Source organism: Cibotium barometz, chromosome 7 (genome assembly GCF_041138505.1).
Source record: "Cibotium barometz isolate CiBa-2024 chromosome 7, ASM4113850v1, whole genome shotgun sequence".
NCBI lineage: Eukaryota > Viridiplantae > Streptophyta > Polypodiopsida > Cyatheales > Cibotiaceae > Cibotium > Cibotium barometz.
In genome coordinates, this window is record NC_141052.1 from 11,122,618 (window position 1) to 11,138,910 (window position 16,293).

General features: G+C 39.8%; 1 protein-coding gene across 5 annotated transcripts in view; it reads right to left on the minus strand.

Moving 5' to 3' along the window:
* Nucleotides 1–11,728: 11,728 nt before the first annotated feature.
* Nucleotides 11,729–16,293, minus strand: part of LOC147636671 (uncharacterized) — a 147,341-nt gene continuing 142,776 nt past the window's right edge. For all 5 annotated transcript variants that reach the window (XM_086800147.1, XM_086800146.1, XM_086800145.1 and 2 more), the window contains one exon: nucleotides 11,729–12,187. Coding sequence is in view for 4 of the 5 variants with exons in the window: in XM_086800145.1 (XP_086656271.1) it covers nucleotides 12,087–12,187 (101 nt within the window). In the remaining variant the exon portion in view is untranslated. The remainder of the gene's footprint in view (nucleotides 12,188–16,293) is intronic.

Genomic DNA, 16,293 nt, shown 5'->3' on the forward strand with positions numbered 1-16,293 from the left:
TTTTAACACAGAGTTTTGATTTGGAAGCTATTCTTACTCTATGGACTTTGTTTTTAAAGAGTGGGCCAAATTTAAACTTCTGTGTGTGAGGGTCAAATAATCAAAGTGAATGAAGTTGAGTATGTTAATTTGTCTTTGATTAGTGAAAGGCCAATAGACACAAGGAAGGTCACAAGAAAGTTCAAATCATTAAACTTTGCTCAATAATTCTAGCACAACAGATATGCCCTGAGCATAATACAGCTTGCATATTAACTCACAAGTCTCTTGCATATCTTTTTTTCCTGTACCTTTTGGTTGACATGAGGAAGACTTTGGCACAGAAGTTGAGAATACCTCATCTCAGGAGAATGCTTTGATTTTAAGTGAATTGGTGAAAGGAGAAATTGAATAATTGGTTGAACCAGTAGAGGATGAAATTGAAAATGAGCCGAGTGCAAGTTTGGATGTGGCAGTGTTTAAAGTTTGGATGTGGCAGTGTTTAAAGCTAAAACAATAATTGAAGAGTCTCCTATCCTAGAGGAGGATGTTTTAGAGTCATCATTTACCTTACCAAGCCTCCCCTCATATCCAAAAACTTTACGCTTAGGGAGGACTATTGTCAAAAACTTTATTTCGCTTTCACATATCCAAAAAATTTACAACCTTAGGGAGGACTATTGTCTTTCAATTATAGCAGAGAGTTGTAATGTTGCCTCAAGCTTCATAGACATTGAGAATGAACATAAAGAGGGGTTCATTATTTTGGATACAGAGATATCCAATGAAAGATTTATTGAGGGATCAAATGCCTTGTCTTTTGTGTATTAGAAGGGCATTAGAGAAACCTCCAACTCTTAAAGATGAAGATTTTGAGCAGAGACTGGAGACCTTTGGAGTTGCTAATTTTGGGAGAGAGAAGCAACAGGTTTCTGAGCCAATAGAAGAGAAGTATGGATCCATAAATTTATGCAAAGATAAATTTCTTGAAGAAGATGAAAATCAAAAAGTGAGTCAACTTTTTGTTGAATTAATTAGGCATTCTTATCCTTGTGCAGATTGTTTTCCTTTGTTTGTTAGATTAACTCTATTTGTTTACTGTGTAGATTGAAATTGCACATGAAGAAAACTTGTTGGGCGGAGGAATGGATTCAACGGGAGTTGTAGAGAAGGATGCCAACAAAAAATACTTAGCCCTTGTCCACTATTTGCCACATATGGACAAGGAGGTTTTCATTGTTTATCACAGTGTCTTCTCAGATAATCCAGATGTACCAATGTTAGCCCTTAAAGTTCTTTCAAGGTTGATGGGATACTCCCATATCCAGTTTAATGCAAACAAAGTAATGCTCGTGGAGAAGACAACTGCAGTCAAAATTTTTGAATATGGTCTTAGACTCTGGACCTTAGGGCTGCTTATTTTTGTGCTATTCATCTTGTGCTATTGTAGATAACAAGACAGATGTCAACCTTCTTGGTGGATATAGTAGGAAGAAATTTCTAAGGCATAGAGGAGATATGCATACACACAAAACTGTAAAAAAACTCAAGAAGTAATTTCTATTCAGAATTTCTTTTATGTAAGAGCTTATAAATATAACTTATTCTGCCAATATATTTATGTTCAAAACTAGCATTGTTTCTCCTGCTGAATTCATGCTATTATTCTTTGAAGTTATCTTCTAAAAAACCAGTTCAATAGCTCTTTCAATGCATTGCTCCTTGTATGTCCTCCTCCATGACTTGTACTCCTAAAAAATGATGTGCGTGCTTGATAATGTTATTTTTCCATGCCTTGAGTACTCAAGGTAGCAAGTGGTACTTGGTTATCAGCAAAGAATGGCCCATGAATATAAAGAATATGGTGCATGTGCAAGAATATTGTATATTAGCCATGCTTGTTTCATATAAAGAAAATGGCTAAAAGAAATAGCATGCAAAGGCTTTTTTGTCTTACCAAATAATATGTGATATCTTTTTCTCCCCATACCAACTTGATTGCATGAATAATATTTATGATTGCTTCTTTGAAATTTTGTGCATATGTTAATGTTCTTTTTTGTTTTCTTAGAAGCTTGAGAAACTCATCAAGTAGCACCACACTTCCATTCTCTTGTTTACTACTTGTGGATTACTTGCTACATTTGTTGTTAATTGCTCTTTCCAACATTCCCACATGGCATTTGTTGAAAATACAAGTGAATAGGGTGTGTGCGAGAACAAGCCCTTGGTTAGAGACTGTAAAAGAAAATGTGTAAATGTGAAGAGAACTTGTGAAAAGGTGAGAAGAATCTACTGGGAGAGAATAAAGGGTAGCATGAGAAGATTTAAGAAGTGTGGAGATATTCTGGGGAGAAGTGTGGAGATATTCTGGAAAAAGTGAAGAGGTGAAGAGAATCATGGAAAAGAGGTAGAGTGAATCATGGAGAAATTAGTAAGATTAGATGCTTGATGTAAACTCTATAAATTGAGGCATTACCCTAATGAGAATTTGCTGGTTTTTGAGTATCCATGCCTACATTAATCTATTTGCCACTAATTACATAATCACTTTGTTAATGATATTGATTCTAGTGTTTGATCCACCATAGCTCATCACAATGCCCTAATTTTAACATGGTATCAGAGCCATGCCTAGAATCCATCATTTTGTGAGCTCATTACCTTGCTAATTATTTTATTAATTAGGATTAGTAAAAAATTATAATTTTCCATCTTTTTACCTCTGTACCCCCAGCCAGTGGAGGAGCTCCCTCTCCTTGCAAATCCTTCTAGCACATGGTAGCCAACTCATTGCTCTTTAAGCTCATCCAAACAAAAGCGCAAACCGTCAAGTAACGAGGGAGAAATCGTGAAATTACCAAGCGCCATTTTTTTGAAGGAATTTTGAGATTTCTGCTTGCTCAGTTCAAATGCTTCTAATTCCTCTTAGCCCAAAGTGTTTTCAAGCATGCTCTATAAGCTGGTGAAGATAGAATTCAGTTTCATCAAGTCTACAGTGAGATCCAAGCTCTTCATCAAATCTGAAGGTGACTTTGGTAAAATAGAGATTAAACTTTCAATATTTGATCAAATCTTGTGTTTATTAGCTTAATCCTCTACTAGACTCATTGCTATTCATGCCTTTGAAAGAATTTGAGCTCATTTAAAGTCTAAGGCACCAGATCTGGACTCCCCACATACTCTGTTTTTTACACACAAAATAATAGATTAATTTACTAATCAATGATTAATCAATACTAATCACTATATTTTAGTACAATTGAGGGTTCAAATTAACCATTAGATATCTGATACAGATCTCTATAACTTCAGATTGCAATTCGAAGTTGGTTTGATACTCCAACCATTCCGTACAAATTGGTTACCCTTGATTTAATGTAATTTCTAAAAAAATTGTACTGATAAATTTATGATAATCATCATTTTACGTTTAATCCTTGGTTAATGCCAGAGTTACATTTGGAATGTGCATAAGAATGAATGTTATACGCATTGTATCAGTGTAAATATGGGATCAGACACTGCCCTTGTCCAGAATAAGGCAAGAGGTAAGACATCCCACATAATTTTAAGTTTGCATTGCATAATGACACAAGATGAACATCAAAAGACCAAAGGAACTGTCAGCAAAACATTGAAACATGTTGCTCCAAAAACTTGACGGACAAGCTCATGGCCCCATCCATGGAAGAAAAAGAATCTCTCTTTCTAAGAAGAGGATCCACACCGAGAAGAAGATCTAAAGGAAGAATGGAAGGAAGACATGGACACGAGAAGAGAAGCTGCCCACAAGAAGAGAAGCTGTCCCAAGAAGACTGAAAGAAGAGATAAACATGGACGCGTGGAGAGAAGCTGCCATGACAAGAAGACTGAAGAAAAGAGAAGATGTGAGATCCAAAGAGTGAATAGCCACGTGAAAATCTCTGAGAGAGAGAGAGAGACCCCACAACCCAATGTAACCTGCCCCAACAAAGTAAAACCACCTCTAAGCCACCGATGATGTAGGCCACGTGATAGATAGATGTATGTGTGAGCACTTTAGTCAAGGTCGCGGGCACTTATAGTAGCCTTGGACACATAGAGAGAGAGAGTGTCAAGGACTATGGAGTTTAGGGACTTGAGGCACTACTCGCAGATTGTCAAGTAAGAGAGAAGCTTGATACAGGGTCCAAGTGTGCTAAGTTAACTTGAGGGAAGGTGTGCTAGACACTAGTCGCGGACTATCAAGTAAGGGGAGGCAAACTTGGTATAGGGTCTAGGTGTACTAGGAGTATTCACTTGAGGGGAGGTGTTGAAAATACAAGTGAATAGGGTGTGTGCGGGAACAAGCCCTTGGTTAGAGGCTGTAAAAGAAAATGTGTAAATGTGAAGAAAACCTGTGAAAAGGTGAGAAGAATCTACTAGGAGAGAATAAAGGATAGCATGAGAAGATTTAGGAAGTGTAGAGATATTCTGGGAAGTGTGGAGATATTCTGGGAAAAGTGAAGAGGTGGAGAGAATCATGAAAAAGAGGTAGAGTGAATCATGGAGAAATCAGTGGGATTAGATGTTTGATGTAAACTCTATAAATTGAGGCATTACCCTAATGAGAATTTGCTGGTTTTTGAGTATCCATGCTTACATTAATCTATTTGTTAATTATCCACTAATTATCTTAATTATTTACTAATCACTTTGTTAATGATGTTGATTCTAGTGTTTGATCCACCATAGCTCATCACAATGTCCTAATTTCAACAGCATTTACCTATTTCTTGCCTTTAATCCTCCCATTGATACATTCGTAAGAACATCACCTATCTCACTACTACAAAGTTAGTGTCTTTCCTCAGGTAAACTTGACCACCAAGGAAACCCATCTTTGAAAGCAATACCTCACATTTATCTATGCGTTCATTTGCAATGTTTGAAGGCTTGATTGAATATGCATAGTCTAGGTAAAGATGAAGGACTTTATATAATATTCTATTTAGCATGAAAAGTACAAATATGAACATTCTAGAGTTGAATAGGGAGGATAGGATCCCAAATCATTTTGTACTTTTGAATTTTGATAAATCTATCGTACTCCTTGTGTGGGTGCCCTTCTAATAGCCCTTGTGTTACACCACTCATTTGTGCCCATACTTGCCATACAATAAAAACAAGGATGTTTAGTGTTAGCACCACTACTTATACCAAACATTGACGTTAATGCGTTTAAGTCTGTACTCATATGCCATTCAATTGTAAAACTTTCAACACCATCAACATTGAGACATTCACCTTCATTTTGAGATTCAATAATTCTAGGAATTCGAGTATGAGAAAAAGCCATTTCAATGTTTGATGGTTTTCTACTGGTACCTAAGCACAGCTAATCCACCCACAGCTCTATTTTTTATTGCACACTATGACCAAGGGTATCTCCTATACCTGGGCTATACTCCAATAATCTATTCATAAGAGAAATACTTACCCTCTCCATTTTCTGGCTCTTTTGAATTTGAGCTTCATCCAACTTCAAGACAAATTTCAAATGCCCATTACATTCATTAACACTAATTCCATACATCTGCACCATAGCAATTTGCACACTTCTTAGGTCCATTCATATGTTATTAAAAGAAGTATATTTAAAAATAGACTTTCTTTTCTGTTTTTTCAAATGACATGGAGACCTCTATATGAAAATAATCTCCAAAGTAGTAAGGCGTTTCTAGATTTAATTGATTTCATGCTTAAACAACATTGTGTGGCCTTGAAAATCCTTTTGCCTTTATATTTTGATGTCTTAAATTTTTAAACCATAATCCATATAAAGCCCGATATCACCTTCCACTTACACCCATTGTCATGTGTCTCTACAATTTGTGAAGCATCTACAAGTGAATTGATATCCTTAAGCAACTCTTTAAGAAAAAAATTTCTCAATGATGAATTTTCTTGTAGCTCAAGAACTATAATGATGTTTGTTTCATTCATTGTCTAATTCAGAAGTTGTACTCTATCTTCAGAATCATACATGTTTAGACCAGAAATTTAAGTGACATATTGCTAATTTCATCCTTCTTTTTCTTGCTCCAAAAGTCTCAAATAAATTATTAGATGAAACCCTCTTTAGAAGAGTTCATTTTGAGGCTAAATTCATCGAGTTTATATCTCCCACATCCTAAGTTTATATACAATGACTATGGAAGCAAGCTTACATTGTTTTAAAGTGATGTTAGAGATTAACAAGGTAAAAAGATCAAGATTTAAAAAGTATTTCGAGTAGGATAGCAAAAAAAGAAATCAGGTTAGTGATGCGTTTGGAATGGATGTAGACTCCTAATATGGCTCAAAATGAATGTAGGCTCTTACTATTATCGCTGAGAACTAGACCATAGACTAAATAACGGAATTAGATTATTAAATGAGCTGTCAATGGGTACAGGCTCTTACTATTATGGCTCAGAACCATACCGTAGCCTAAACAAAGACATGAGGTTATTAAACGAGTTGTGAATGGATACAGGCTCTTACTATAGCTCAGAACTAGACCATAACCCATACTCAAGAAGCACCCTTGATTACTTTAAATCTCTCAGAGAGTATCTCTGATAATGTAATAAATTTGATAGATATAATAAAACTTTTCTACTTTTTTATGCCTTCATATTGTATACAGTAAGTTGCTTATATAACAAAAACATGATGATATCTCTTTGCTTATACAAAAATCATGAATCACGCCAGCTGCAACCATGCTAACCTCTTAGACGATAATGAGGCACTTGACTAGGATATACATGAGGCCTAGATTGAGTTAATTGACGTATAATGAGTGAAGTAAACTCTGGCGGCTGGACTTAAAGTCACCGGGGTAGCCTCTGACTAGGACTAAAAAGGAATGTATTACATGTTTGCCAATGCCTGGTTTGCTAGTGGATTAAAGCTGAGAGGGTAAAGATGCATGGTAAGTTATATCCGTTTTTTATTCCCTACATGAAAATGGGAATGTATTAGTGTAGGATTTCCTGCACTTTAATGTCTTAAAGCTGAGAGGGTAATGATGCATGGTAAGTTACATCCGTTAAATATTCCCTACATGAAAATGGGAATATATTAGTGTAGGATTTTCTTCAGTTTAATGTAGGATATGATTCTATCCTTGTAGATGTGGATAGGTTAACTAACGTAACCCATTTCATACCAATTAACAGAACCTATACTACAATGGATGTGCCAAGGTCTTCCTGAAAGAGGTATTCACATTACATGGATTTCCTCCATTGACCTAAGTACTGCTTCTTATCCCAAGACAAATGGTCGAACACAAAGAGTAAATCAAGTTAACCACCCCAACATCTCACACATAACATGATTCTCCACTCCTTCCTTTTCTTGACTTATTCACATATGAAGGTTTGATACATTTTATTGCCTAAGATTCATGAGACCTTTATTTTTCATCTAAAAAGTATCCGAACACCTTCCTAAACTAAGAATACACCACACTAAAGGCTTGTGCACTCGTGCTAATATTTGCTATGCCTTGTACAATTGATTTTACAGTGGAAAGCACATCAATTTACAAATATATATAGGCAAATTGCTAAAATGTTGTCGATATGTAAGTTGTAACACCAAAAAGTGTGCCAAAATTTGCACAAATTATAGGGTTGAGAGAGAGAGAGAGAGAGAGAGAGAGAGAGAGAGTTGTATAAACGTCTTCAAAAGACTCACTGGGTCTATGAGACCAAAAGTGATACAATAGTGTCCATGTAATCCCATCATGGTACAAAAGAAAACAAAGACGAGAGCTATGAGCTCAGAATGCAAATTCGAGCTATATGATACAAAGTGGGAACATCATCATCATATAACCTATGGAGCTAAACCCCAGTAGGCCATCAAGGATATGCAACATGGGCTCACACCTGTAGAAGGCTCTGCATATCCGTCGAGCGTGGGAAGGTGGCTATGTGATTCTCCAAGATCTCCTCAAGATGGGACTAATGTCTATATTGCTACTGGCAATGTGCATGGAGTCTGGGACATTGGGCTTGTCCCTACAGTGTCGTGGGCCTGGTCTAGAGTCACACCAAAGTGGGGTCTTGCAGGGGGTCGACGGGCACTCAGGAATGTGTGGCTCGATGAGGCTATGGGTATGTCATCCATGGCTGGTGTGGCGTTCTCTCATGGTTAGAAGAATTGAGTGGTGGTCGCTTGGGGCCGAGGTGGATGTCTGCCATGGGGTCTCAACTCTCTAATAAGTGAGTCTCTGCGTGGCAATGAAGCTCTAGTAGGAAGAGGCCTCAGCACCACCGATCAAAGTAATCCATGATCATAGACACGAGTCCAAATCCCTCTCTAAAGAGACCGTGGAACCTCCCTCAAATATCATAATATATGCACTTGCATATGAAGTGCTCCTTTGACTCTACCTCCCGATCCTCTCCTCACAAGGTATCTGCATAGTCTCTCCTTGTCTCTATCCTCAAGAGGTGCGAGGACAGCCGCAACTGGGCCACTACAATCCGCATGGCATATGACATGTATATGTCAAGATATCTGTCTCTCAGTATGGAACCATCCTCTATAAGCCTCATGAAAGTATCCATGTAGTACTATCGTTTGCGTGAGAGTGGCTCGTGTGTTGTGATTGAGGTTTTCTGTACGTATAGTCCCAATAAATCATATTTAATCTTCGTTTGTGTGAGAGTGGCTCATGTGTTGTGATTGAGGTTTCTTGTATGTATAGTCCCAATAAATCATATCTAATCACCCGGTTCCTATCATTCTGAGAGAGCTCGATGACTGGGGAGTCCGGGTCATAGTGGAGTGGGGGAGGCGATCCATCCTCAGTCCCAGCCTCATGAACCAAGTGCATACTCGATTATACCATGACTCATGCCCATTTGTTGTTACCTGCTGGGAGGACTATACGGTGAGCCTTGAGAGTCTCTAGGGAGCCATGGCACTAATCCTGTAAATATATCTAGAAGAGTGCCTCTATAATCTAGGGTGTTGCAACAAACTTTGCCAAGATAATATCATGTTGGGCCGATGGTGCGCTGCATATCATACGGGAGAGCATCATGACATGAGGCCTCTACCTTTGGCCATTTCGCCACTGCAAGATCAGGTGCCCAAAAGGCTGCTCCATACATCAATTCCGGAGTGACCAATGTGTCAAATAGCCACATCTTGGTCGTCAGCTCCTGGAAATGGGCCTAGAAGCAATGTTTCTCCATGAGAATGAGAGAAGCATACCCTCGCATCACAACATGACTCATCAAGAAGATGATCCAGTAAAAGTGACTCCCAAGTACACATGAGTGTGCAATCTCCATTGGGCTGCCCATGTGAAACTCAATCGAGATGTGAAAAGAGGGAATGTGTTGAAGACCATAGCCTTGGTTTTCCCAAGGTTTACTCTGAGATCACACTATGCACAAAAGTCCTCTAATGTGTCAAGATGACTCTGGAGAACCTCTGGAGAATCTACAATAAGCACAATGTCATCAGCATAAAGTAGTATCGAAACAAGGATGCATGCTAGTGGCCTCTTTCCCCTCCTCTATCAATGAACGCCAAAATCTGGTTGATATAGAGGCCAAAGAGAGGACAGTGTGCATCCTTGCTTCACTCCCACGGTATTGGAGACCTCTTCTGATAATCATGCTGGGCACCTCACCCGCCCTCTGACTAACTCATATAATGCCATGATCCCTAGATCATGTCTGATACTACCCCCAAATCCTCGAGACTTTGCACTAGTCTGGCTCAAGGCACCGTATCCAATGCTTTGCGGAAATCCACAAAGCAATAGTAAACCTGTTAGTGTTGTGCTCCGGCCTCTTCCATGATGGCTCGAAGGGTGAAGATATGATCCAAAGTGGAGAATGACCTGTGGAAGCCTGCCTGCCCTGATGCCATGTGCTGCTAGTGTGCTGAGCTCCATCTCAAGTACTGACCCATAATTTTTAGCCAGTGTGTGGCCAATCATAATAGTCTTGCAATTGTTGGGATCCATGGGATCTCCGGCTTTATGGATGGGTGTGATTATAGCGGTTGTCTAGGTGGGTTGGATATGGGCCACGAGGGGTACTAGAGTCTCCCCCTCATGGGAGATATGCTCTACCAAGAGGCCTTCGTGGTTAGGTGATCTACCATTTTTGAGTCTCCAAATGGCTCGGGCTACCATGGCCGGTGTGAAGAAGGTGGCTGTGAAGGTGGTGGGATGGGGGGCTAATCTAGTACTTCATATAGGGACCATGCATGTGTGCCATATGGATGGAGATGTGATGGGGGTGGGTGGGCGTTTCTCCCATATTTTCTTCCAACCCTCATTACAACTCACACCTTTGAGAGATTGATATACGTCCTTGTATTGGCCCTTAACATGTACTCGTTTCTTACGTCTAGTTGTGTATTGGTTAATCCTTTAAGCATCTCGCTCTCGGATTTGGCCAGTTGCAACCTCACATCGAAGACGCTCACTTGATGTTGTGCGGCATTCCTCGTCATACCAATTGTTATGGGGCATGGTGGTGGATCAGCTGGTGGATGGAAATGCGATAGGGGGTCTAGCAATGGATCGGCTGGTGGATGGGAATGTAGCTATGGTAGAAGTGTGTAAGATTGTGGTGAGCTGAGAGAGGTGAGGTCATCTAGCAAGAGATTGGGTCTACATGAGAGAGAGAGAGAGAGAGAGAGAGAGAGAGAGAGAGAGACCACCAGCGCGAGCAGGGAGGTGGGGCCCTGGGCAGCTTCACGCCATGGAGAGAGAGAGAGGAAATCCACCACAAGGTTTGAAGAAATATCCACCACAGGACACCACAAAATTGAGAAAGAAAAAGGTTCACCGAAGCACAGGGGAAGAATCCGTATGCCTCACAAGCTTGGAGCCTTCTAGTACTGACAGAGCAAGTGGACAAAACAACTCAAAATCTGAAGCGGTGACCACTGCAGAATGGCAACCTCAACGTTTTTTGAAGCTCAACCTCCATGCTATGGCCGCCCGAACTGGTGGAGCAATGACGAGCGTAGCGTTTCTGTTTATTTTCATTCATTTCTTTCATCAAGCATAGAGAGCTGCTACAGATTTGTACCATCAGCTCTATAATTTACCAATCCATTGATCAAGTGCTCCAGCATAAGCTCATCTGAAAAGGTGATTCCGCGTTTCTCTAACTGTACCGGCACTCTTTCAAGGGCTGCCAACAGATTGTGTAACTGTCATAGTTCTGCTGCCAGCAGTGAGCCTATGGTCTTCCGTGGCCCATCCATATTAGTTCAATAGTTCATCCAACAACTTCAACCAGTCCACGAATTGTAACCCTAATCACTGATTGATACTTAATGTGAAGGAAAAAATACTCCAAACCACAATGCTAATCAATCATCATTAAGCTTAAGCAATCATTCTAATCTCCAAAACCAAGCAAATCTTCAGGTGCATTAGCTCAAATTAATTGCTAAGTGTAAGAACAAGAGACAGGGATCTCTTGAATGAGTCAATGAGTCACTTATATTGTTCTTTCATCCCTTCCACATTTATTGTCCTTTCGCCCCATATATTTGTCCTTATTGTCCCTTTGTCCCCTACCCATCATGGCTTCATCCATGGCCTTGCCATGGACTTTATTTACTGCACTTCCTTGCGTTATGCATGACCATGTATCAAGCACATTTTATGCCTATTGAGTACCAATTAAGGTGCAAACACAGGTGAGCATACATGATATGACATGACGAGAATTACTCCCATCACATGGAGTTTTTCCTTGTTGCCAGGTAGTTTATTTGAGGTGTGATAAATAATGCTACAAATTTGTGTTACCTCCTTAGCGCCATCATGGCATATAATCAAGGATGCAGCAAAAAACTTTTTACCTGTCTTATAGCTAGTACCTCTGTACATAAAATAGCTTTGCTGATTGCCTTCATTTAAAAAATCCCCTGCTTGCTTTTCCTACCAAATGGAAGGGGCTGATATAATTGAATTAGAAACCTTCTCAAATGCTTAGTATCCTCAAGTCCCAAGGGCCACACATAAGCCTTGTGATGCAGTAACTCATAACTTGTATGGACAAATCAGCTGCATGTCACATGCCCCAAATAGCTTCAGAGAACTTCTATGCAGATAAGCTTTGCCAATCCAAGAACTTGACAGAAATCTTCAAAGATCCAACAGATTGCTTATTACACCCAACCAAGTCAATCCATCCAACAATACCTGTGGTTCACAGAGCAAAAGTCAACCTTCTCTCTCTCTCTCTCTCTCTCATAACATTTCATTTCATTTCATTCTCTCTCTCTCTCAAGCTATGTTCTATTACTTCACTGTACAAAGAAAGTAGCCCTCAAAAGTGAGGCAAACATCTTCAAGATCAAAAACATTGAGAAAACAAGTCTAACTGCAGCCGGTCCATCTCTTGTATCTAGAAATGCTTGGGAAACATCCTCGAAATCTAGCAACCAAAGAAATAGATAATCTCAACAAGAAATCTTTGGTATCCAAACAAGACACACTCTCATTGCAATTTAAGCATCTAACACAAGAAGCAGAAGCTATCCTTCTTTTGGCTAGAGTTTCACCAACAGTAGAACTCCAACCTAGCATCGCCGAAGGAAAACTCTTTGCTTTAATGGCAATTTGTTAGTCCGCATCTTTTCGAGAATTTGTTTCCACCATTTGGTTGTCTTATCCATATTCCAAAGCCTATTCGAATAAGCAATAACCCACAGCTCTAGAATTATCAATATGTATATGCAAGCAGCAGTGAGCTGCAACATGGGTACTTTGGGAGAGCCAGGCTCATCTCTCTGCAACATCCAATCTAACGATCTGTTCTCTTGAGAGACAGGTGGAATCACTTCAAATTGCTACATAAAGCTCTAATGTTCTGCCAGATAGGCCTGTAATGCATTCCCAAATTCCATTTCCTTTGTGCCTGCGGGAATGTAAGTGTTTTGCCATCCGGAGAGAAAATCCTAGAATGTATATTTTTAGTGGAAAGAAAATAGGCTTTCCTTGCCTCCTGGCTCTAGTGAATGCTCTCCAATCTCACTGAGTTACCTGCCTCTGAAGATCTTCCAGACCACTACAAATGCTGGAGGACTTTCTTCCAATCAGCAATCACTTTAGTAGTGAAAGGACAACCCGGTATCTTCCCTTACTTTCCAAGAAGCAAATCCCATTATGTACATAGCTGCAATAATCACTGTCCAAGGCTTCTCTAGGGCAAAGAAGGTGGACTTTCTTGCCAAAACATGATAATGAATATTCAGTCCTCCATAAAGCTAGTAAATGACTCGTTGCATTTTAGGCCCAAAATCAGGTTTTGTCGTCACTGTAGCTATGAAATCCCAGTGAAATGTATCAAAAGCCTTTGCTACATCTATCTGCAGCAATAGAGCATCCTGTTGCTAGTATTTGGCATACTCAATGCCCACATAAGCATTACAGATGTTATCTGTGATTTGTCTTCTAGGTACAAAACCATATTGGGCTTAATGTAATCCTTTGTGCAATATCTTTTCTACTCTCTGAGTGATCATTTTAGTGATGATCTTATAAATAAGAGGAATAAGAGTAATCGGACGCCAATCCGAAAGATTCTGACAGAGCTACTTCTTCGGTACTAATCTGACTAGTTCTTTCAAGGATGTTGGCATAACACCTTGCTGCCCACGATTGATTGATCATAAGTAATAATGGATTCTCAAGCAAGTTTCAGAATTGCAAAAAGAACTCTATTGTCAACCCATCCCACCCAAGAGATTCTCATTTGCCTGAAGCCTTGACTGAATTGTGTATCTCCATAGATATAAATAGGCTTTCTAAATCAAAGGCTTCCTGAACATCCATTATTTCTTTGACATTTTGAAGCAATCCTGTATGAGCATGTGTCATAGAAGGGTTTTCAATAGGAGATGATGCAAAAACTTGTTGGAAGTGAGTCACACATTCTTGCTCTACCTACAGTACATTTTGCGTCCACTCTCCATTACCCTTTTGCACTCGTGAGGTGGATTGTTTTTGTGTAAGCTTTTAAAGAAAGCTTTTGAAGAGCAACCCTTATCGAAGATAGGCTTTTGTCTAGACCTGACTTGCCATTTTGTAGCTTTCTATAATTATTCAATTCAAGCTGATGCTTGGCATAACAGATTTGATCCTCTCCCTGAGGAGATCAGGAACAAACGTGGCTAATTTCTTCAAGAGTTTGCAATTGATTTTTCAGCTACTGCATATTCTCTCTCCACCCATATACCATTACCACAATCTGTAATCACCTCTTGCATATGGGATGCAAAATGGTATCAAGCAATATTCATATCTTCATAAATTTCAGCTATCAAAGCCAGGATCACATATGCAACCATGTCTCTGAAATACTGATGAGTCAAATAAATGTTGTTAATCAATAGTAATCTCTAAGCTGATAACTGTAAATCATCTAGTGACATGTCAAAGTACAAACTCAGCCATATAGGAGCATGATCAGAGTTGCAAAGAGTAATCCACCCACATTCAACAAGTAAGAGGATCAATCCGGGCTGCATTCAACAAATATCATCTGTCAAGCCTTGCCATGTAAGTTGTATAAGCATTATGACAAAATGCATACCCCTTCTTTTAGGGCAGGTGGCCAGCCAAATATCAAGTGCATCCATGTGATTTATTACATCGCACCAAGCAACTCTTTCACCTGCAATCATGTGTGAATTGCCACGAGTATTATCATCTCTTGCCGGCGAGTTATTAAAATCCCCACATAAAGAAAGCACAAAATTAAAGCTCGCTTTTTATAAACTCACTTGCTCCTATAAATTCAACCTTGCCCTCTTTGTTGGATCATACTTGCAGGTTTGTGCGGGCTTGGATAAACACCTTCTCCCAATGCTAACAAGCTGCATACCTCATCCACCTAAAAGCTTTTCTCTAACCTTTCACTTTACAGCCCGTAACCCATCACTTTTCTATTCTATCATTGCTTTTCTTCAAGTTTGCATGCACGGTTTCGTGTGCACTGGAACTATATGGAGTCAGTGGGTAGTAACTCTGTGAAGTCATCCGGCAATAACGACGTGAAGTTGGTCGAGAAAGGTGACTTTGTGCAAGTCAAGCCACCGGGATGGCTAGGATTTTACCCCAATTAACAATTAGCCTCAAAGATAAACAAGAGTGTGTTATCCAAGATTCCTTGGGGGAGGATAGCATCAAGCCCAAACTTCATGGGTGCTCCGAGCCTTCACCAACCGATAACCATGGGGTTGTCACGTGGTGTCAAGAGGCCCTTGCTAAGTGGGATTCAAGTTTGAATTTGCACACACATTGGTGGGTCCAAGAGTGGCTCAATAGTCTTGACTTCAGAGACCCTAAGTCGTGATGTTTGTTTTCAAGTACTTTTTTGTAAAACCCCTAATTACTAATTTTGTAAAATTTTTTGAGGTCTTTGCCGAATTGTGATGCATGCTCTTGTTTCTTTTTGTGAGTGCCCAAAGGCGAAATGATACCACGCTTTAAAATGAACCCTTGATGTTATCCGGATAGCCACTAAGTGGCAGGTGACACAAGTGATCTTGTTGGTTGTTGACTTAACCCAAGACAAGATGCTAAGTCAAGCAATCTTATGGTGATGGTCTTACTCTAGGATGCGTGGACCAAGGTTTCTAGGTGGCTTATAGACAGCCCATGGAGCCGACTGCAGGAGCCACGTACACGGATTGGGGTGTGAACATGGTGGTATCTTTCATCCTTGACTTTACATGGATTAGATTGACCCTCTAGTTAATCCAAGGTTTCGACCTTGTGTTTAGAGGGAAATTCGGATGCTTCAAGGCTAGGCTATAGGGGAGGAAGTTGGCCATTCCACCTATGATCATGCTTAATGGAGGTCTTATGTGGGGTGTGCTCTGGTGGTATGGGATGCCATAGTGTATTCTCATGTAGGATCTCCCGAGGCTTTGTGGGTTTCTTGTTTGGGACACTCTATGCTTTGGCATAGTTAACCTATGGTAACTGTGATTATTTTGATTCCACGAGGTTATTTTGATTCCAGGACTTTGGTGTCATGTCGATTTTCCACCTGTTCGATGGGGTGTAACCTATGGACATGTTAGAGGTTGCATTGTCCTTCAGGATCCCTATTATTGGGATTGCATGGGCTTTTGGTAACCTTTGGTTCAGCCTAATTTGGTGGGGTGAGAGTGACCGTTAGCCGTATATGTTGTCTTCAGGCTATTCGAGGACACGAGGCATATGCAGAAGTTGATGGGGAGTTTTATGCTTGCCCTAAAAGTAGACATAAGTATCTACTGGTTATGTGTGAAAACACA